Source organism: Dermacentor variabilis, chromosome 2 (genome assembly GCF_050947875.1).
Source record: "Dermacentor variabilis isolate Ectoservices chromosome 2, ASM5094787v1, whole genome shotgun sequence".
NCBI lineage: Eukaryota > Metazoa > Arthropoda > Arachnida > Ixodida > Ixodidae > Dermacentor > Dermacentor variabilis.
The window spans coordinates 16,110,475-16,133,823 of record NC_134569.1 but is presented as its reverse complement, the minus strand read 5'-3'; the positions used below and the strand labels follow the sequence as shown (position 1 = coordinate 16,133,823).

The 23,349-nt window shown below is 44.7% G+C and overlaps 1 protein-coding gene across 2 annotated transcripts in view; it reads left to right on the top strand.

Moving 5' to 3' along the window:
* The window catches only part of MED14 (mediator complex subunit 14), a 122,824-nt gene that overhangs the window by 30,468 nt on the left and 69,007 nt on the right, over nt 1-23,349 (top strand). For both annotated transcript variants that reach the window (XM_075679753.1, XM_075679752.1), the window contains 5 exons: nt 857-995; nt 1,562-1,676; nt 5,295-5,420; nt 11,729-11,807; nt 14,666-14,825. In XM_075679753.1, the coding sequence (XP_075535868.1) occupies nt 857-995; nt 1,562-1,676; nt 5,295-5,420; nt 11,729-11,807; nt 14,666-14,825 (619 nt within the window). The remainder of the gene's footprint in view (nt 1-856; nt 996-1,561; nt 1,677-5,294; nt 5,421-11,728; nt 11,808-14,665; nt 14,826-23,349) is intronic.

Here is a 23,349-nt window from a genome sequence, read left to right as displayed (position 1 = left end):
GACAGTTGCAGCTAGGTTGCAAAACCCTTCTTGCTACAATGAAATCCCAATAATTTGAAATCTCGTAATTTGAATTGATGGATAATTCAAATTGCTCTGTTGGTCCCGGCAAAGTCCTATGCATTTGAATAAGGAAAACATTCCACGATTCGAACTCGAAAAATGGCGCGATGGTTATTTTTTTAAAAAATTTCTCGCTCTCATGGTCAGCTTTTTGGACAAACCTGAGCCAAAGGTGAAGGTTTGATGCGTTGCTAGCTATCGAAATGTCCATAAAAAATGATGAGAAATGACATGGGGAACCGAGACTGAGCCGGGGCAAGCAGAACAGCATGCGCCCTCCTTTCCTATGTGGCTTAAATGAAGTAGGAAGGAAGAGCCCCTTCCGTGCAAATAATCATGTTATCCATGCGCTCACTGTACTTAAATACAATACCCTCAATCACTAAAAGAGGGGAATGGGGTTATAGTTACATGAGTTGCAGAAAAGCAATTTTAAAAAAATGCGTAGTGATTATACAATGCTTATGGCAGCTCTGAGAAACGCTAACAAAAGGTGCAGATGGCATCTCTGCAAACAGAAATCGTGAATAATAATAATAATAATAATAATAATAATAATAATAATAATAATAATAATAATAATAATAATAACAGCAGCAAAAAGTGTCTTTGGTATTGAATATGCATAGAAAGCTGCAAGTGACATGCACCATCAATGCAGATATACAGGATACATGAGGAAAAAGCTCAAACACCAATATCACCAAAAAGAGAAGTGAATAAACATTTGTGGAAGATAATGCTGTTGGTAAAAGATTCAATAGTTTGCCTGTGCCTGTGTCCTTCCTCCCAGGGACCAGATGTCAAAGGAGAGGCATGCGTACCAGCTGAACATCCATGTGGATCCTGTAGACCCTGGGAAGCCTCTTCGGGTGGCACATAACCCGATGCTTCCACACAAAGATGCTGTGTGGGCTGACCAGGCCATCAAGGTAATACTAGTATGTGCTGTGCTGTCTCTAGTTGTGGCCTCTGATATTTTGTTGGAATAAACTGGAGAGTGTTTTCGTAATGAAGAGTGCAGGCTAATTGGAAAAGCTGAGAAGAAGTATTTGTGCTGACCTAGTAAAATTACAAGAAACAAATAGTAAATTACTAATTACAATTTTCAGTGAAGTCGAATAAACATTTTCTTGTTTGTTTACTGCTTGTTGTGAACTCTGTGCTTGAAACATAATCAGAACTTGTAGAACACTATGTGTAAGAAAGCTTTAAAAAAGAAAAGAAAAAAAAAGAGCAAAGAAAAAGAAAGAAAAGAAGGAAAAGAAATAAAGAAAAACAGATACCAGTCATGTGAATGGACGTAACTATTCAGAAATGCTTTTTACTTTTCAAAGGCCTTTGGCCTTCAGAAGTGTGTGGCCTTTGAGGTGTGCATTTATACAATACCTGCGTGCAGTCTGCTGTATGAGTGAATAAAATCTGTCGCAAGCATTGCCAGTAAATTTGCAAAAGCTGGCATTAGTTTGCTATATCTTTGTCCTGTCCTTCCTTTCAGTCGGAGTTCTTGTCAGTGGAGAAGCTTCTCATTCAGACGATTCACATTCGAACGAAACAGCGTCTGTCTGATCTTCGAGACCGGCTCAAGAGTTTCCTTGGGTCCTCCATAGAATGTGAGTGCCGCTATGGATGAGCACAAATTACGATTTTTGTTGACAGAGACAAGAAGTGACAAAAAAGGCATAAATTGTCCTTAGTGTGATCTTCAAAGAGCCACAGCCATGTAACTGCTGCCTCACAATTCATGAACTCTATGCAATTGCTGTGGAGATTGCATGGGTCAAGCTGAACATGGTGATCTGTACTCTTTAAAATGAGGGAGACATGGCATGTTTATGTATAGAGCATTTACTGTATCATTGTTGCATTTAATGTATAATTATTATTGCTGTAACCTGCATCAAAAAGCATAGTGCGAGTTGAAGTTACAAGTGAATTTTAAAATTGAGTGTGGCTTCACAGCAGTGTAGAGTGCATTACTATGTTGACAAATCTGAAGGAAAAAACTTGCTGACATGACATTGTTAACAACGACACGAAAAAAAGTGGTTATGATTGAGCACACACCGCAAGATTGTTTCTGGAACTGCTGAGATGGCCACTCAAGACACCTTCAAAGCTGAGGCCCAGGCACGTAGGCAGGATTTTTTTTCTGTAACTTTTCTATACAAATGAGGTGGAGGGTACTTTTACTCGTACAAATGTGAATAATGCCCACCATTTTCCATAAAGCTGCGTAAAGTCGCAAAAGAGAATTGAAATAACGTGTATCTCACAGGTACGCCTGTGAGATACACCTCTTCTTTACTTGGCAAACAAAGAACCACATCACATGGACTCGCACATGATAGATGCGTGGGAAGAACCTTGCTAAGAACAAGTTAACAAGTGAAAGTGCAAAATAAAGATTTCTACTAATGTTTCTTGAATTGGCTCTGGGAGAATTTTAGAGAAACGTATACTTGCGGGACAGTCAGAGTTCTTTTGCATCCCTTGTTTACTGCTCTACCAAGTAGCAAAACCGACTCGTGTTGTTATTTGGGAAGTTGCCTAACGATGCGGGGTCACCAGTCCCGTACGACCGCGTAGAGCGCAGGACGCTGCGGTTCTAGACGTACTGCGCCCACCGCGGAAGGTTAGAACCCCCCTCCCCCATTAGCACAGCAGGGAAGTGGCTACGTCGGGTGGCTCGATTGATAACTGTAGAAGTGTAATTCAAAACACACGGAATTATTCTCCAGTTCCGGCGGCGTTTTCTCTGCTTCCTTTTTAAATAAAAAGATGTTGATCCATAAATATTTTCACAACCAATTTTCGCTTTTCCTCCCTGTTTGGCTGTTGCCTTGGCTTTCTCGCTTAGTAGATCGCTTAATTTCTCCTCTCCTTGCGACTCTTGATTCCAGTTGCCAATTTTGCACGAAAAGTGCTGTACAATAAGGGAGAAGCCACACGAGGTAATGGATGACAGTCATATTGCTTATGGATTTAAGGATTATTGCAGGGTCTGATGATGGACGCTGTTTCGCAATATTTTCCATGTTATCTAACGCATATCGCCGATATATGGTTCCGAGGACCTGCCAGTGTCGTGGCGAGCTGTCACTCGAGGAAGTAATGAAGCAAAAGAAAAAGTTAAATGCAACTGGCGTTTTCTCCGGCCACAACTCATTCCACGAGCATACAGACCAGCCGACTATGAACCGAATCCTTTTTCTGGCCCCTGGATCAGTCTAAACAAAAAAGATTGAACCAACGAAGCAATAGGGATGCGTGTGATCGTTGAATCGATGGTGACATAAAAATTATGTTGAGCATTATAAAAAAAAATATTATAATTAGGACAAAAAACTACGCCTTGCCTGCTGCAATAGGCGGTGACATAAAGATTGTGTTGGGAAATAAAAATATGTGGTAACAGGAGACATATATTATTTGGGAGCTAAAAGAGAAATATAAAAGAAAGGTGCTCCGGCCTGGGTAACAGGTGACAGCTGAATTCATCTTGAGTTAATCGTGCGGGTACCGAATTGATAACAAAACTCGCCTCCACACCCCAGGAGATGCCGATAACTACCGCCATCCAAAAGGAGTGAAAAAATTGACAACTATTCCACTCCGTGAAGATGGAATGGCAGTGAAAGCTGACGGCAGTAAAGCTCTCAAATGAAAAGCAAAGTGTTTCACATCCGCTGCGGTTCGGCCTGAATATAGTGCAATATCGGGCCAACCCACGGCGGAGGTGAAGCAGGCGTTAAGCACCCCGCATATGTGGGTCCATTCTGAAGGTAGTGCAATGCTGGGCCGACCCGCGGTGGAGGTGGAAACGGGCATTAACAACTCCCCATACGTCGGCCGATCCTGAAGATATCTCAATACCGGGCCCACCCGCGGCGGGGGTGAAGCAGGCGTTAAGCGCTCCTCACACATGGGCCCATCCCGAAGGTAGTGCAATGCCGGGCCGACCCGTGGTGGAGGTGAAGCAGGCATTAAGAACTCCCCATACGTAGGCCGATTCCAAAGATATTCCAATACCGGGCTCACCTGCGGCAGGGGTGAAGCAGACGTTAAGCGCTTCCCTCATGCGTGGGTCCATTCCGAAGGTAGTGCAATGCCCGGCCGACCCGCGGTGGAGGTGAAGCAGGCGTTAAGCAGTCCGCATATGTGGGCCCATCCCGAAGATTCCGAAGGGCGCGTTATAGGTTCCCGAGTCCACAGGGGTATGTGCCATTGATCTTGGACCCGTTTGTTGCAAAATGTTGACCGCCGAGTAGATTGATTTGTCGAAGTTGTAGGAATGTGTTTGAGGAGTGGTGCCTTGGCCGGATGGGTGGCGGGGGGGGGGGGTGCCGCTTAATTTTTCGGGGAGGGGGTGGAGGCCGGGCCCCCCTGGGCCCCCCCTTGGGTACATGCCTGCTGAGGCCATATGCCAGAGGCATGGAAAGTAGTGGTATTGCCAAATAATTTGTTTTGTGGGGTTGCGCGACTCTCGCGCGTCCCCTGATATGTTTTTCCCGCATGGTGCGCCTCCTGTAATCCGGCTTCGCCGCGTGGCCTGCGTGATGCCTGCGGCGGTCGATGTGGTTGGGGCGCAGTGCGAGAGATGGCGCGAGTGTTGTGCTGCTAACGCCGCCGACAGGCGAGGTTACCTGGGCGCCGAAGGGAAGGCGCTTGCGCTCTTGGGGTTCGAGACAGCAAGCAGCACGGACGGGCCGTGCCACGCGTGGAGCGACCCTCTTCCCCGGCGGGTCGGCTAACAGCGAGGACGTCCCGCGCGCCGACCCATGCTTCTGCGAGACCGCCTCGCGCGGCCGCCTTCGAACGCGCCACGATTCGCGTGACAGTACGCGCGAACGACCAGGCGTTGGGATCCAGCATGGGGCAAACATATTCGCTCGCTTCCGGTCGCGGGGAGTCAGACTTCTAGATTTGTCGCGCCCATCGGCATGTTTTGTGGATAGCATTTCGGCTAGCAGGCATTGATCTATGAAAGGTGCAATAAATGCCCTTGTGATTGTTTGCACTACTGTGTTGTCGTTCCTTTGTCCCAAGAGTATGGGTGTGAGAGACCCCACAGTTTGTACCTTGTTTTCATTTGAATTGGGACATTCACTACCTTGGCTGGGTTGAATGCCATCTGTGGTGAAATGTGAAGCCCACTTGCAGAACTGAAATGTCAACTGTGCCCTGAATGCATTTTACTCTACAGCTCTGTAATGCGATTTTTTCGGCAGGTCCAATCCAGGGCTCGCCAGCCGTGCTGCAGGTTCCCCTTCTACAGCCCTGCATGCAGTCGGAGAACCTGCTCGTCACTGTGGACACCCATACAGGATACTTCCTGGCGTTTGTACCTCAGTACAGTATGTTCTTTCCTTTCATTTATTGGCTTTCCTCATCCATGACAGCATCTCTGATTACCGTATTAACTTTTCACAAGGCATAATTGCTGTAATTATTCAATTATAAGACGATGAGCAAAACGAGAACAAGGTGAATGCAGGAGCTCCTGCTTTCACCTTGTTCTCGTTTTGCTCATTGTCTTGAATTTCCATCTCCCGCATTCCCGGTGTATTCAATTATAATGCACTCAGTGCTCGATATGCTCTGGCGTTTTCAGTGCACCGCACCACATCGACCGAAGCTAGCTATGTTGCGTTGGCGACGTTGAGCTGGGCATAAGTTAAACACTATACTATAAATGGCGGTAACTGCGCCGACGTTTCACGTTATGCAACCACGTCGCGCATGTGCACAGAGCCACGAAGGCGTACGCACTTTTATGCGCTTTTGTCAATCTGCTAGCTCCGTGCAAGAAATTCTGGGATGCGTGGCTGGTGTGGCTTGGCGCTGTGGGTAAAAAAGTAGGAACGGAGCTATTAATGCGCCAGCAACGTTGGAACTCGCCTGACGGTGCCAGACACACCGGTTGTGTCATGTCATTGTTGTATAGATGCTTGCTGTTCTCCACCATGACATCGTGGAGCTCGAGTATATCTGCGCCTTTAGAAAGCGAGGGTGCAGTTGGGGGATGCAAGAAAAAGAAAATAAGTATGCATACTAATATACGGCAATATACGGCAGCTTACTGATTATTTAGACTCTCTGGGGATTGCTTGAACTACTGAATACATATAGTCGAAACTTGAAAAGGGTCTTATGTACCAGAACAAGAAAAGGTGTCTACTTCACAAGTGGCCAGCAAAGCTTGTAAGAGAGAGAATAAACATGTTTATTGCATAAGTGAAACTTTGGAGAGGCGTCCTCATTCCAGAACGCCTTGAGCTCAGGCCGTGTCCTGGGCCCTCGTGCTCAGCCATTCCTGATTCTTGGAAGTTGGAACTGGCCAAGGCTCTCTCCCAAAGAGCTTGTGAATGTGATGCTGTATGCGTATGTTTAATTGTAACCAGGTCAGTCTGTCTTTCAGCCATTGTTGTGCCATCAAGGATAGGTATAGCCACAGAGAGAAGCGTTTCTTCTAGGGAAAGGAGGAAAGGCTGGCACTATCTTCTGCAACCCTTGCGGGGCGGGAGCATGGCTCAGCGCCAGCAGGGGAAGGATAAGGGAGTGAAGGAGATAGAAGGAGGGAGAAAGGTAGAGAGTTGCCATGGCAGCAGTGGAGCAGCCCGGCCTGGAAGGCCCAGTGGCTTCGACCGGAGGAGTGGACTGGTGATAGACCATAGGAGATGGCCCAGCAAAAGCGAAGTTTAGGCGGATCAGGAGGCCTGAGGTGGTGAATAGCCGTTAGGCTATTCGTCTTTGAAGAAATTTCCTAGAGTCTTGCCGAGAGCCCCGACGAGTCGAGGTACTCGATGACACTTAGGAAGGCTGGTAGCTGATTACGACTGGGGAAGAGGATGTCTTCCTGTCGTGAACATGGGAGCCCCAGGCGGGAGAATTACTGCAGAAGTCGGCCCCGGTGCTGCAGGTGAGCAGGGCAGGCCAGCAGAAGGTGCTCCAGAGTTTCTGGGTCACCGCCGGAGGCACAGGCTGGCGAGGTGGCTTTCCCAAGGCGGTGCCGACGGGCTGCCGTCCAGTAGCAGCCAACCCGCAGTCGGAGAAGCAACGAGGTATCCCTTCGTGAGAGGCCATGCTGTGGAAGAGGCCATGGAGGCTGTCCCAGGGATACCCGTTTATCCGGATGGCAGGCGATGATGTGCCGGCGCAGCCTGTGTCTTGTGAAGTCCGCGGCCGTTACAGCAGGGCTGAGACCCTTGGGTGGTGGTTGCACTGCTCTCCTCAAGACTGGCGGCCCTTCAGGATGCAGGATGCTCACTATCCCTGCACTGGCTACCGGCGCACGTAGGGATCCCGGGCAATGAAGAGGCAGTATAGCCACAGCTTACACCAAATTTTCATTTCCTGACAACTTGGAATGGTTTGCTACTTTCCATCAGAGGAAAACTTGCAGGTATACAACTGTCATTCTGTGGTACTTTTCTTGCTTCATCGTAGCCCACGTAACGACAGGCAGCAATGGCTGGTGATGTTGAGTGACAAAAACTCGTAAAAGAAGACACTCAAGACACTATAGTTATTGGCAACTCCAGAATCCATCACTTGTGCTGGCAACACTGTCCAAATAAACAAAGATGGCTATGATATCTAGGTTCACAGTAGCTCTTTTGCTTGTTGCTCCGCTCATGCGTTTCCCATTTGAGGCGTCGAATCAAAATGTTTTCTCAAAGCTGAATGGGTCCTTGCTGTCAATTGCCTTATTTTGATCGGTCTCAAGGATTTCACCAATGAAACCGTGGAAATCATTGCGCTGTGTGTGCCAACATTCGGCCTGCCCAGCGAGCGACATCAGATTTTTTTTTTTTTAATGGCAAAGAGCCTTTCAAGCGAGCCAGAGATTTAAAAAAAGGGAGGTGTTTGTGCATAGTGCACCTCCGAAAGGTGCCAGCACCTTTTCCCAGCATTGCTCTACTTTTACAGGTACAATACTCGACTGTTTCCGATCTTCATAGGCAACTCCACACTGAGCCTCGTGCTGTAATATATCACATATAGCATCTCACAGTATTTAGGCAGTAATGTCTGTCTTGCTTTCAGAAGCTGAATTTGGATATTCTGCACTAAGGCTAAAAACTGTAATGTTACCTCGTCAGTGTGTCTTGGGATAAAAACAAATTAGAGTTTCAATTGTGAGTCATTGCTACACCTCTTTTTATACTTAGCTGATATAAGTGATAAGGTTGTCTGCGTCCGATGACTGGTGCCTAATTGTTCATGCTTGCAGTATGCAGTGTTCGAGGTAGGGCTCGTGCTTGTGAACACAGCAGGCACCTGCCACCCATAGACATTCTCAAACCCAAGTGAAATGCGAGAAGTGACTAACAACCAATCGGACTAAGTTGAGTTTTTTTCAACAGGTTTTTAAAATTTTGCAAAGGTTTTCTTTTGGGCTAAGTCATTTGTATTAGTATATATGCTTGACTCGGAAATGAACTGAACTATTTTTAATGGAATTTAGGTCTGTGCAGTGTTGGAAAGCAAACCAGCGGGGTTGTGTGCAGGTCGAACGCTCCAAAGCTGGAACAAACACTGTTTGCTCTTGCTTCTAAATTTGTTTCGTGCAAATCAACTGACAACTCAGCGTATTGAATGAGAAACCAGCATCTCTTGCTTGCACTGCTAAACTAAAGCATGCTGTGAAAACGATATGTTGCCTCACGGCATAACATGCATCATGATCAATTTTAGACCTTCCGAGGCAGTTATCATTCCTGCTACCATGCCTGCACACAAAAGTACATTAGCAAGAATATTTCTGCTGTTTAATTCACTAGTAACACTAATACTGGGACAGAGCCCTATAAACGAACAAAACTGAAGGAAGCTGAAATGTACATCACTATAATTTATCAAAGTGCCTGTCTATACAAAGCATACTCCTCGATTTGAAATGCCAACGATATTGAAAGCAGTGTTCTGCTTGTTGGGAAGAAAGAAGTCCCGAGTGAAGTGTTTAGAATAAGCCGGTACAGCATCAGTCATCACCTTTTCCCATTGCGAAGTTTCTTATCCAAGTCATTATTAAATCATACATTGCTGTCCTTCCACCGGGATGACATGCATAATGGTACACAGCAAGCCTTTCGACATTTGTAGTTTTTTCATTTTCGGGCTTGGTGTGCGGTGGCATCACAATGTTTATCAGAATTACGAGGCATTCAGCGCATAGAGTGATAGGAGGCCCTGTTTGCTTCAAGCTTGAACCTGGGTGAGCTGTTTCTCAGCGTGGTCGCCAGGAGGTGAACATTTAGTTGGAGTCGCCAGTTTATTATGTTAAACGAAAAATGTCAGACGCATGACACATGCATGGCATGCATGCCAATTTACAGCTTGCCAGCCCCAGTTTGTCTTGTCATGTCAGCTTGGTCGCTAACTGTGGTTTGACTAGGCTATGAACTAGACCAGATGTGTCATTTTGATACTTTTGGTTCCAGGGAGGTGCTGGCAATGCAGCAAAACAAAAGCCTTGATCACTCCGCTTGTAGCGACGCCTGCATTTTCACATCATCATAAGGCGTACCGTATTTGACTAATTCTAACGTGCCCCCTATTCTAGCACTCACCCAATTTTCATAAGTTTAAAGTAAGAAAATAAAGTACTCAACTTCAAAGTACTCAACAAGGCCATGTCACCCTCAAAAATACAGCATCGATATGAAACATGAATGATACACTGCAATGTTATACAAGAAGCACAATAGAAGTTTGCGTTGAGAAATTACTACAAGAGGAATGCAATTGAACCTCGCAATAACGAAATCGGTGGAGAACGTGAAAAAGTTTGCTTTTGCGAGGATTTTACAGTTGCGAAATGGGACAGCACAGATACGCAATGTGTTGCAAAACAATCCTTTACTGTCAAAATTCCATTAGCCTATTTGGCAAGCTTTGCTCAAGGATATAGAACTGCATTGCTGATAGTACAAAGTGAGCTGCATGCATCGATCAGCAGTAGCAGCACTGCTGTGGAGCAGTATTCTCGGTCAGTTGCTTTTGGAGCTACGATCACTTTGTGAGATTTTGTGTAACTGGGCACCGGATGCAGATAAACAGCGCCCCACTCATACAGCAGCATTTCTCCAGCGCATACTGTTGCTCATAGGCGCCGACGCCTCCGGTGCCGAACGCGAAAGTGATCGTATCCCATATGACCAAAGGCAATCGATCGAGATGACGGCCACTTCACGCCAGTCTACGTCCGGCGCCGAACCCACACGCGATGCCTGTCGAGTGGCACCAAGACCAGTGTTCTTGAAGCAAGGGATGCATATTCCCAAACGATCGCTCAATCACGTCCTAATGTGTGGCACTCCATGCTACAACTGCCTTCTCAAGCACTGTAGACAATTCCTCGTTAGTGGGACACAGATTTCGTTGTTTCTGCTGCATTTTTCTGCCTGAGGTGCACATTGTGCACTGCGCTAGGTGTGCAGAAAGTGTCGTCACATGCTGGTAGCAACATGCGTGCTTCGAACGGGCGATCAACAAACAAGATGGCGGCCATGACGTGTTTCCGGCACACGCAGTCGCCTTCAGTGATTGGTTGTTTAGGTAAACAAAAATGGCGGCGCCTACACAAGTGTAATATGGTCGTATCTTATGCACTTTTAGTGCAAAGAAACTGCATTTGAGCACATTTTGGTGTCTGTTATCCTTGTTCAAGAACGTAATATGCGGGGTTATGTTCTGGCAAATTTCATTTATGCGGGATTATAGTACTGCGACACTCCATTGTCGGGAGGTACGAAATGCATTGAATCCTACAGGCGTTCGCCAGGGATACGAAAATATTTCATTGTCGGGAGAATTTCATTGTTGCGGGATTTTGGTATAGCAGGTTTTGACTGTATTTGAATTTCATACATACAGTCTTGTAAAAGAAAAGAAATTGTGTAAAAATATCCTTGGTTGTTCCTATTTTGTACTTTATATAAAAAAAGTATTTCTTCTTTGCAATTGACATCATACTGCCTGCACTTCCAAATTACTCGCTTGCAAACTTGCATCCCTTTGAGGTTGTCAGCGTGTGTGCAACTGATACAAATGTTTTTAGCACTTTATGCAATAGTATTTGTAACTCTTAACTCTTAAGTTAGCACATCAACGTAACAGACATAAGTTTGTGAAATTTATTTAAAATATCACTCCTGTTGGCATTTGCAAAAAAGTGTGGGACAATTATGATACTCCCTAATGCAAAATTTGAGTGCAGCTTGATACGTGTTTTCATTTCGTGATATTGAGACAAATAATTTGAGACCAAAATCACCGCACAGACTGGCGGTGGGCCAGTACCGTCTTCGCAGAGGGAGGGGCAGTATGGGAATGCTGGCGTGATGAGCGTCATTGGAGCCAGTTGTGGAAGGAGACGATGACGAACATGCAAGTAGTGGCATGAGTGCGTTCGCGTGGTTACGCTGGTCGGGCGCCTAAAAGCTGTGCTCTAAAAGCTTATCAAGACAGTGCATCAACGCATGATTTTTTGGGTTGTTATTTAGTGCTTTTGAGTAGATATACTAGCTGTTGCCTATGCAGCCAGGCATTTATGCCACCATTATCTGTATAGGGGTGCTTTTGAAGGTGTGCTTTGTGTTTTTGTATGCGTGGTCTCCTGCATACCATTTCCATACATAATTTCTTTTTATTTAACCAGATCCACCCATGATTGGTGACATCCAAGAGGCACTCAACAAAGATACCAACAAGCTTGACAGCCTTCTGATTGATCTCAAGTGAGAATTCATTCGTGTTGTTAACAAAAATATTTTGCGATAGAGAAGCCAACGGCCAGATTAAGGTGGTAACATTGTGACAAGAAAGAGAAATTGCAGAGAGATTAGTAGGGGAACTAATGGCCAACTTGCAAACATTTATTGTGTGCTTATTTTGTGCACCTTATATAGAATCGGCGAGGACATGCCTGCGAGATGAAGAAGGAGACATTGATTTGAATTGTCCAACTATACAAGCATTTCTCATCAGAAAAGGCGTTATCAGGACTCTCTGCGACATAGTAATCGCATCACAGAGAGCCTGATCTGACAAGAGATCACCTTACACCTTCGCCTCGCATGCATGTCCTGGCCGATTCTTTATTGCATCTGCATCACATCATCACAGTTAAATTACTCATAGTTCATAAGAAGAGTTCTCGCAAGTTTTGAAGTGAAGCTTTCTTTGCCTCTTCCTTCGACTTTCCCACTGCTGCTGTGGCTCGTGTGTCCAGAACACGTGTATATACATGACAGGGGCGAGTTGAGTCTTGAGTCCAAGAGGAAAGAGGATGCCACAAACTCATTTTCACCCCACCGTGTCGAATGCACACAATGCCCTCTGGAGCTCCCTGGGCATCGCAACATTAGCCTCTTGACCGCTGTAATTATCCGTGACTCCCCTCAGAAGCATTGCAGAAACTGCAGCGCTTCCCTTTCTACTAACGTGTGAACCCAGAGGGGAGGTAGATAGAACTGTAGAGAGGAGGGAGGAGAAGAGACAGTTCCCATACAAGGGAGTGGGGAGGGAAGGTGACATGAGAAAGCAAGGAAATCCTACTACTATAAGGCAACAGTTGTGAGGAAACTGGATAAGCTTAAGTTTAAGGTACGGTACAATATGCTGCAGCTATTTCTGAAAAATAAACACCATGCAAATATATCAAGCAGACAAATTATCCAGGGTGTCCAGAAGCAGACCCGCATTAATTAAAGAAAATGCACCGCAGGGTTCAGGCGACACTATGAAAGTGGTTGACCGTCAAATGAACACTTTTGTATCCGCCGCTGTAGCTTTGTGGCTATGGCATTGCTAGAGGTCGCGGATTTGTTCCCAACCGCAGCAGCCATATTTCTATGGGGGCGAAATAGAAAATGCATGTGCACTTAGATTTTGGGACACATTAAAGAACACCACAATGTCAAAATTAATCTGGATTCTGCCATTATGGCGTGCCTCATAATCCAATTGTGGTTTCGGCATGTACAGCTCCATAATCCAATTCAAGTTTAATACTTCTGTCACGGTGGGATGTGCCATGTGAGGCAGTGACGATGCTCAACCCTCTCAGAGGTTATGAAATATGGCGCACAACAACGCCTCAAGCAAACAGCTCTCCCTTTATGTTTCATGCACTATGCAGACAAACGACAGTGGTACACACAAGGTAACGTTTACCATCAACTCATCACTCTAGTGTTAGACCGCCATCACCATTAATTATCGTCAATCAAATAAGAAAGCTCTGCTTACATCGATTCCTACAGAGTGTGGGATCTGCATAATCTTTTGTAATGTAACGCACCACAGGGAACCTTGGTAATAATTAAGCAACTCGGTTTTTGTCTTTGAAAAGGGACAGGAATGAGACACAAAAGGCAAGATTGATCAAAAGGGATAGAAGACAACTGTAATATATCACTTGTACTGAAAACAGAGCTTTTGTTAATGAATAAATGATGCAAACATAGGTCAAAATTGGTGCCACTACTGTAAAATTATGGAACCAGCTCACAAAAGTGTCTTATGTCCTCCTGTGATTGTTAAATAGTAGTAAACCACCGGTAATAATAAAAAAAAAAGGTGATGACATTGTGTTTGAGTACAAAATTAAGTGCACTTTCCAGCACTGCAACTTGCCAATTTGTTGCCACATTAATGTAATAAAAAAGCTGCAATTGTTGTTCATTAGACTCTTATTAAAGTTTTTGTGTATAAGCAAAGCTTTATGCAATATTTTTGTTTAGCACCACAAATTGAGACTGATTTTGTACCATAATTTGAAGTAAATAAATAAATAAATAAATAAATAAATAAATAAATAAATAAATAAATAAATAGTGATCATACAAGAATATCTAATATTTGAATTAGATGCTCAACCTTTTATGCCACTATATTCACTATGCAAAAACAGGATGTAGGCAAAAAATAAAAATAAATGCTATTGTGGTGTAATGCAGTAACTCATAAAACCTAAGTTACTGCTGTATTTGCACAATTCTAACGTGCAGCTCTCTTTAATAAAAAGTGCATTCTAATTTGCATGCACATTACAATCGTAACTATTTCTACTTGATATCAAAAAGGAAGCTGATTCTTAATAATAATAATAAAAAGCTCAATAAAAGTTAGCTAGCCATACTGCCGCTGAACGGATGTTGCTTGTTTATGCCTTGGCTTGCGATTGCCATTTACAGTTTGCTGTATGCCGGTCATAATAGTTCTTCTCAACCACCTTTTGTCGAGGTAGTCCTATGGCAGGATGGAAAAAAAAGATGTTTGTTTGCCTTTGTATGTTCCGTAAAATCGTTTCAACATGGTATGCGTTGACTCAGGTTTTGTTACTTGATGTGCGCTGTGGAATCAACACCAAGTTTTTTTTTTTTTTTTTTAAGTTTGGGCGGTAATATAACTGCGCATTACAAGCGAGGGCACAGTAGAATCGCGAAAATGTGGTGCATACCTATGTCCTGAGATATAATCAGCTAATGATCATGTTTACAATACAACTGGCCTCATAGAGTTTGGATTGCATTTTTGGCTTACTGGACTGGACATGTTGTCAGTAATGCTTGTGTTGGTCTGCATTGTGCAGGTTCTGGATGACAGTGAAACGTTGCGAAAAGACGCTGCAGCATCTGCCTGTTTTGACAACCACAACGATCCCCTTGGTGGTTCCTCGGGGCCACATTGCCAGCAAGCTGGGCCCGCACACCCTCTATGTCAAGCTCTGCAAACATCAGAATTACTATGTGGTGGGTGCCAAAGTATCAACTGTGTGAGGTTGTTGTGTCTAGTTTCTGTTGACTAGCTGAACACTGTTATTATGACAGGTTTGGCACTTCTGTTGCATGCCAATTGAAGATAATCTTGTGCTGCACTCACTAACAGCATTGAGGAATCGTACCCCACAATGGAAGTAATGAAAGCTGGGCGAGTTGTTGCACTTGTGCCTTGAAAGAAACAGCACAAATAGCAATGCACAGGAAGGAAAGGAAGACGAGATATGTGCCAACATAGCATGTCCAGCCTTCCTTTCTGCTGTTGTCATTCTATTGCGCTGTTCCTTTTAAAATCATAGCCCTTCAGCTGTCTGTTCTCTATTACAGCTTAGTGTTACTTTGGCTTAGTGTGGATCTACTACATGTGATTTCTAGTAGCCTTTTATTTTATGGTTTGCCACCAACTGCAGTACAGTTGAGCCAACACACAACAGCCTCACTTAAGACAAACATTCGCTTAAAACGAACGAGACTCGTGCGACCACCGAAATATACATTATTTTTCAGTGGCATAAAATCGCATGTATAACGAATGTCTTTGAGCTTTGCCGATTGGTTACAGTGAACGGATGATGTAAACCCGGCACCGTGATGCGAAATAATGACGACCTCTGACCCCTTTACGTGCATGGTCTGTTTTCCCAAGCCTCCTCGCAGGTGAACTATCAGTTTCGTGCTCCAGCTACCCTCTCCCCGCCGTCATGCTCTGCCCACAAGTGTCAGCGTGTGACTTCCAAGATCGCCCTCCTGTCCATCCTTGCAACTCCGCTCCCCTCTCCTCACTCTTCCTTGCAACTCTCTCACTGTCTTGGCGGGTGCTACGGTGCTGGCTAAAATTCTAAAGTTTCGTTTTCTGGCCGTTACTGGCAAAGCAGGCCTCTCCAGACTAGTCTCCATCCATGCTTCCTCGCTTCCGTGCTTCGTTTTAGTCAGGCCTGAGTTGTATTCAGGATGGCGGGTGGGAATGCCGCGACTGTAGTGGTCACGAAACTAAAAGTACTGGACATGGCAATGAAGCAAGCAGTTTTGATGGAACTGTCTCAAGGTGCTAAAAGCTGCAAGTCAGTGAAGAAGTGCAGTGTGTCGAAATCAACCACCTCGACAATTCTAAAGAATAAGGAAAAGATCGCCAGCTCTGACGCTGACACGACGAACAGAAAGCGCCTGCAGAAGGCCATCTATGCGTATGTAGAGGACTCGCTGCTTAATTGGTTCATCGGCGCACGGGCTTGCAACGTTCCCATTAGTAGACCAATCATGCTGGACAAAGCCAAAAACCTTTCGTTCCTGCTAGATTTTCCTAACTTCTGCCCAGGCAATGGCTGGCTACATCGATTCAAAGTGCAGCATGGGATTGTCTTTAAATCGATTGTCGGTGAAGCGGCTTCGGTAAGTGACCAAGACGTTGCTGTGGTATCCTGTGTTAACTTCTGGTTTCGGTTTTGGGTCTTTACATCAGGGCGCCACTCAGCGCCAAACGCTGTAAGTCGCCTTCCTGCTTCCCCTCGGAGAAATAAAAGTTCATTTCTTTGTCTGGTCCCCGACTGGAGCAGTCCGGCTCTTTTCTTGCGGCGCTGCGCGCCCCGGCCGTTTAGGCCTCATGCCGTAACCCTTTCGTCCGGCCGCCCCGTCGAAGCTACAACAGTTGCCACTTGGCTTGCAAGAAACCGAGCCATTATTGCAAGTTACATGGAGCAGGACGTGTACAACACAGACGAAACTGTGTTATTTTACCAGACACTGCCGGACAAGACGCATGCCATGAGAGGCGACTCATGCACTGGCAGCAAGCATAGTAAAGTGCACGTTGCAATACTTCTGTGCACTAATATGGATGGCAGCGACTGGTGCGTGCAATTTGTAATCGGAAGATTAAAGAAGCCGTGTTGCCTTCAGAGCTATGTACCCGTGTGCTACAGGCACAATACTAAGGCGTGGATGACGTGTGATTTATTCGCAGAGTGTCCGGGGGCAAGTTTGACTGCAGCGTGCTGCAGAGGCAAGGCAGGGGCATGCTGCTCGTGTTTGACAATTGCTCAGCGCACCATGTGCGAACTTTCCTGATGGCAGTTACTCTACTTTTCCTGCCGCCCAATACCTCCTCGAAAGTGCAGCCGCTTGATTTGGGCATAATGCGCGCATTTAAGGCATTATATAGGTGCCGCATTATGGAGCGCTTGCTCATCGCTGTTGACCGTCAGGCTGCCAACTTGCTGCTTTGAGTTTCATGTATTCAGCGGTTGAGATGGTGAAGGTGGCCTGGGCAGAGGTGGCAGCCTTTTGCATGCATTTCTGCAAGGCCGGCTTCATAGACGCAGTGCCTGATGCTGAGCCTGATGCTTCCGAAGATGATCAGTCCGGTGGCGGTTTGTGGCAGTGCGTTGTCGTCTCCGACATGGGGGGTCATGACATTGGTTGCGATGACTTTATTTCTGCTGTTGAAGATGCTGATATGGTGGTGACGTGCATGAACGAGGGCATCGTTTGTGAAGTGTGGGTGGAGAGCAATGCGGAGGAATCGGGTGACGATGAAAGTTTGGAGCCAGCACCCATAAGCGCACCTGTAGCAATGGACTACAGAGGCCTCAGGCAGCTTGTCTACATCAAGGGCCTCGGCAAAGAGCACTCTTCTGCTTTAAATAAACTGGCGGCCACCCCCATCGGACCTACACTACAGAAACAGATGAGCATCACGAACTTCTTTGCAAATAAATCAATTCAGCATTTTGACTGGCCGCTTTTTTTAAGCTGCAGTCCACTTGCTACGAACTTCAGGATATAACAAACAGATGCCGCGTGAAGCCCAGGTTCGTTACAAGCAGGCTCGACTGTAGTTATTCATGGTGCTGTGCGTTGACCGACGTAAGGTGAACATTTCACCTGGAACGTAATTTTTGCAACTTAAAAACGTTCCCGAGACAACTTGAATAAAGGTCGTTACAAGTAATTCAGACAATGCTGCAGCATAATTGACAGGCTACAGCTAAAATGTGTGATGATTGAGACATAGCACAATTGGGATGGCAATATCTCAATATCCATATCATGGATGTGCTGGGTGGTCAACGCGTGGTCGACCCTATCTTTCTTGTGGATAACAGTGGCAGATTCCTCCTCGCTTCATCGGTCCATATCCCGCATGCTCCACTGGAGAAGATTACCGTCACAATCCATCACTTAATCACCAACAGACCTAGTTCCACGACAACATGGTTTACGGCTATAAAAGCGTCCCCGGCAGTTCCCTTCTTGAGTGGCCGACGAGGGAAAGTGGTGCGGGCACCATGTTGATCCGCTGTCTGTTCATCACGCAGGTATGTTACCTTGCCGATTCTCGGTGCATCCGTTCTGATGACCGATATATGCTGCTCTTCCCTCGCCCATATGACTGCAAGCATGGTTTTGTCTATATTTCTTTGTATTCTGCTCTGTTAAATGCTGCCTGCAGGCTTTTATTCAGCGGCGATGTGGAAGTTAACCCTGTTCCCAGCTCTCGTTCTCAGCGCGATTCTGCCTCCCAAACCCGGTTTATAGATGTTGATAAACAACCCGAAGTAGTAGAAATGCTCTCCAAACTCCTAAACCAAAAAAAAAAAAAAAAAACTGGCTCTGGATATTGCTGAAATTAAGATGTTTCAATCATTGGTCAACACGAGGTTTCAGGCTTTGGAAACTCGTGTATCTTCTCTGGAGTCACCCTCAACGTCTAGTGGTGCACAGGATTCTAATGACAACCTACACACTCAAATCCAGCAATTAAAGAATGCTATATCAGCTCTCTCTTGCAGAAACAACAATTTAGAAAACAGGTTGTGTAGAAACAACATTATTATACATGGTCTCAATGCGGGCCCTAACGAGAATTATAAGGAACTTTCTTCCAATATCGCTAAGTGGTTCCAGGACACTCTTAAGATCGCATATCTGTGTATCGAAAGGTGTCATAGACTCGGCAATAATTTCAGAGGCCGGTCACATCCGTTATTATGAAGCTCCATGATTTTCCGGATAAGGTGCTGGTGCTGAGGAATTGCTATAAACTTAAAAACACTAGCTTTCGTGTTTCAGAAGACTTCTCGCGACAGGTTCGCAATATTCACAAGAAGCTTTGGAAAACGTTCTGCTCTTGTAGGGATAGTGGCTCATCTATCCAACTTTGATTTGACATGTATTTATTGACAGGGTACGATATTGTTGGATAGCACATCCAACGTCAGATCATCTGCTGGCTCAACTAAAGCCGCCAAAACACTTGCTAGGGCCAAATCCCCTTGACTTCACAGTACTGGCAATAAACTTTCCATTTTAAATGTTAATGCAAGAAGCCTCATCAGCAATTTCTCTAAATTTGTTTCCTTGGTCTTCGTCTTACTCGCCACATATTATTGGTGTTACTGAGAGGTTACATGATGGTGTGCATGATTCTGAGGTAACCCCCCCCCCCCTCCCCCTGGTTTCAAAGTGGTTCGGTGAGACAAAAAATTAGGGAGAGGAGTTACTCTATTTCTTCAATCTCACCTTCACTTTTCTGTACTCCTTGCCCCACCTGATACTGAGTCTTTGGGGTGTAAAGTTCAACTTGAAAATATGTGTGATTATAGGGGTTGTTTGTCGTCCGCCTGGTTATAATATTGAGCATTTACACAATCTATGTGAATTTTTGTGAAGTTATAATACTTCTTCATCCAACATTATTTGCATGGACGGTTTTAATGCTCCTAGTATTGATTGGTCTTCTGTGAAAGTAAGCGGGCACGAAGTAGCTATTGGGCGGGAGTTGGTCCACGTTTCATTGTCCTGTGGCTTGCACCAGATCGTTCAGGATTTCACTTGGCAAACTTCAGTCCTTGGATCTTGTCTTTCTTACTACATCTCTTTTAAATGCCAGTTACAAATGCGATGTTATTGATGCATTATCTGACTACAATGCTGTGTAAATTTCAGTTCCAGGCATCTTCCCTAAATCCTGCTATATCTACCGCACATTTCCTGACTTTAACCGCGCTGATGGTTTGGCAATAACAGACGCCCTATGTGATTCTTCTCATGAGTTTAAACTTATAGATACCACTTGTGATACTAATACCTTGACAAGTTTCTTTGAAAATCTTGTCAATCTATCTTTACAACTGACCACTCTGTAACCCCTGTTTTTGATTCCGAACCATACCCTCCAATCGACGATATATCACTGTCCCCTGAGGGTGTACTTGATCCTAAACTGAGACACCAAGAAGTCGTATGGTCTGATGGTACCTCGACTGTCTTTTTCATACGATACTCTCTTTGGTGCAGCAGATATCTAACAATTTAGAAAATTTCTCTCAACTGCCACCCTTCCTCCCTCATGGAAACTTCCTTCAATTCTGCCCTTACTTAAGTCAGGTAACATTCAATTGTTATCTAACTATAGGCCAATCCCCTTAACAGCACACTCGTGTAAATTACTTGAACACATTTTCTTTAAACATATTATGGAATTTCTTGAAACTAACAAAATTTTATGCACTTCCCAGCATGGTTTTAGATGTGACCTTAGCACTATAACACTACTGACAGAATTCGTTCATGACATCAGCAGCTTTTTAGACAAAGGTAACCAGATTGTTGCTATTTTTATAGATTTTGCAAAGGCCTTTGACGCTGTCTTACACCATAAACTTATGCACAAGCTGTTTGCTATACTAAAAAGTACATCTTTGGTTGGCTGGATATTACACGTTCTTTCCCAGCGTTCGCAATATGTATGTTTCAACTTTACTAACTTACCCTTGATGCCTGTTTTATCAGGGGTTCCCCAAGGCTCAGTACTGGGTTCTCTTTTATTCCTGCTTTCGTATTAATGATCTCCCCCTACACACCTCAGTTAAAATATGCCTTTTTACAGATGATTGCATTTTACATCATACAATTACATCTCCTACTGATCATGTTGTCCTTAACAATAATTTTTCTGACTTCTGTAACTGGTCCAAAGCATGGCAAATGAATGTCGAACTTTTCCCGAAACTGTCTCCATGTCCTTTACACAACGCTCATCCCCTTTGTTCTTTGCCTATGCCTGTAACAATATTACTTTAAATACGGTCTTCGAATTCAGATATTTAGGTATCCTACTAACACACGATTTGTCATGGTTAAAACACATTGATGTCACCTGTAACAAGGACCTTAAAAGACTAGGTTACTTACATTCTATGCTGTGTCTTGCTCCTCAAGAAACTAAACATCTTACATATAAAACCCTCATTTGCCCCATCTTCGAATATAGTTGCGTTTTATGGAATCCATATAAACACTGTGGCGTCAAAAAACTAGAATCGGTGAAAAATAAGGCAGTGCGTTTTGTTTGTAGGAGATGAGAAGCAATTTTCACCGTCTAACTCTCTTCCCCTACTTGGTCTCACTCTCCTTGTAGAGTGTCGCAAACTAGAATGCCTAAAATTCGTTCACACATTAATCAATTCACCTTGCCTCCTCTCTATAAATAACTATTTGACTTTTTCCAAACCCTCATGTTTGTTTATCCCACTCCTGCAGTAGCCTCACACAATAGCCACACATACACAAGCATGCATGCAAACGCGTGCACGCTCACACACACACACACACACACACCTATGCAAATGTAGTAGTATAGCAATGTACTATGCGTACATTAAATTCCCGTTCACTGTCACATGTGAGTGTGCTTCTCTTAACAGAGCTGAAATCGCTCCTTGTACTCATAAATATTTAATGCCAACAAATTTGAAACAGCACTGTTTTGGCAGATGCTGTCAAACAAGAGATTGAATCTGAAGGGCACTACATGCCATGGAAGAAAAATTAACAGGGTGCTCTCAGTTTTGCTTGCTGCGCATATGGATGGCTCATTCAAACTGTGGCTGTTCGTTATTGTGAATAGCATTTTAGAAGCTCGCAAGCGGCCAAAATGAATCTGACCACAACCTTCATTCGGGCGGATCTTTACATTACAGTTTGAATTTAACAAAACCACTGCACACCACATTTGCACTTCGAGGAAAGAACCTCCATTGTGGCAGTAGCATGCAAAACATAGCTGTGTAATTTGCGGGTCCATGCCAAAAGCGTTTCATTTGTGCTCGTACGGTTACACTTAAGTTGGAAGGGATTCAGATGCTCTGCAAGCCGAAAGCCACTTTCGAAACTAGCAGCATGTATGTAGTGTTGGCAGTCACCGATGTGGGGGCCAGAGGGGAAGGGCCAAGAGTGAAGGGATATACCAGCCTTGAGGCATCATAGTGCTGAGCGGCACGCAAAAAGAGGCGCATGGACTTTTTAGGACAATCCAGAAGCAAGGATGACTGGCTCCAACAGGAATTCAATTCTGAAACCCAAAACCCGGTTCGTTGACCAAGTATGACGATCGGCTGTTCAAACGGCATATTGTACGTATTGTAGCAGATGCACCGGGCATGTTCACATGTGATTTGGAGTACAAGTGTGTTGTTGGGGGCACTGCGCATATCCATAGACGCTAGTTTGCTACCGTGGTGTGTCTATTTCTCCCTTGTCATAAGTGAAATGCACAACAAACACTTCGATGTACTCAAGGTGCACCGTGGTCTAATGTCCAGGCGACGCGGGCTTTTAGGGTTAGCATTGCGATCGGCATATCAAAGACCATGCCGCAACACAAGTGACTTGCGATGTTCGTGAACAAAAAAGTGACTTGCAACATTTGTGAAGAAAAAATAAATGAACTTTTGTTCGTACAAAATGGCCTTGGAGAGGCAAATCGTTCCGCTTCTGCTGTTCATGATCTCCAAAACCTGCCCGAGACGTGTGTAGGTCTCACGCCAGAGTCACATGGCTGCTTTTATTTGCAAGCAAGCTCGATCCGGATTGAAATTCTTGACTGCCATTGGCCCCCTCCTGCAGTTTGCGCAAAGATGCTGATCGTGATTGAGAAATTTGATCTCAGTTGGGCCTGGCTGCGATCGAAAGTGGGCCATGTGAGAGTGATATCAGATGAGCTTCAGATAGGCATATTGTATATTTCAAATTATCATATATATATATAGAACTATTTCACGATCCCCTTCGAGTTCGATATATCCGGGATTGACTGTACATAGAAATTTCTATCTCTTTCCTTTTTTTTTCATCAGCTGCACAATCAGAATTTGCTTTTGATGGCTGCATTCAATTGCAGCTCCATGTGTCTTTGTTGTGAGCTTAGCTCAGGCAGGAAAGTTACGGTTAGGTTTATTTTAGTGACTCTTCATTGTCCTCATCTACAGTAGCATTTGAGCAAACAAGCTAGTTTTTGAGGTATTCAGTGAAGGCTAAACTATGTTCATTGTAATCTCAGAGGCTCTCGAAAGCTTACCTTCAAAAAGGGCCAAAGAGACCCTCAGTGCTCGATCCCATGGGAGCATCAAGAAACAGAAAGAGTAAAAATGAACAGCGCTGTTTAAGATCTCTTATTCTGTACTCAGCCAGTAAACGGTAGCGCTAGGCCAATTTTATA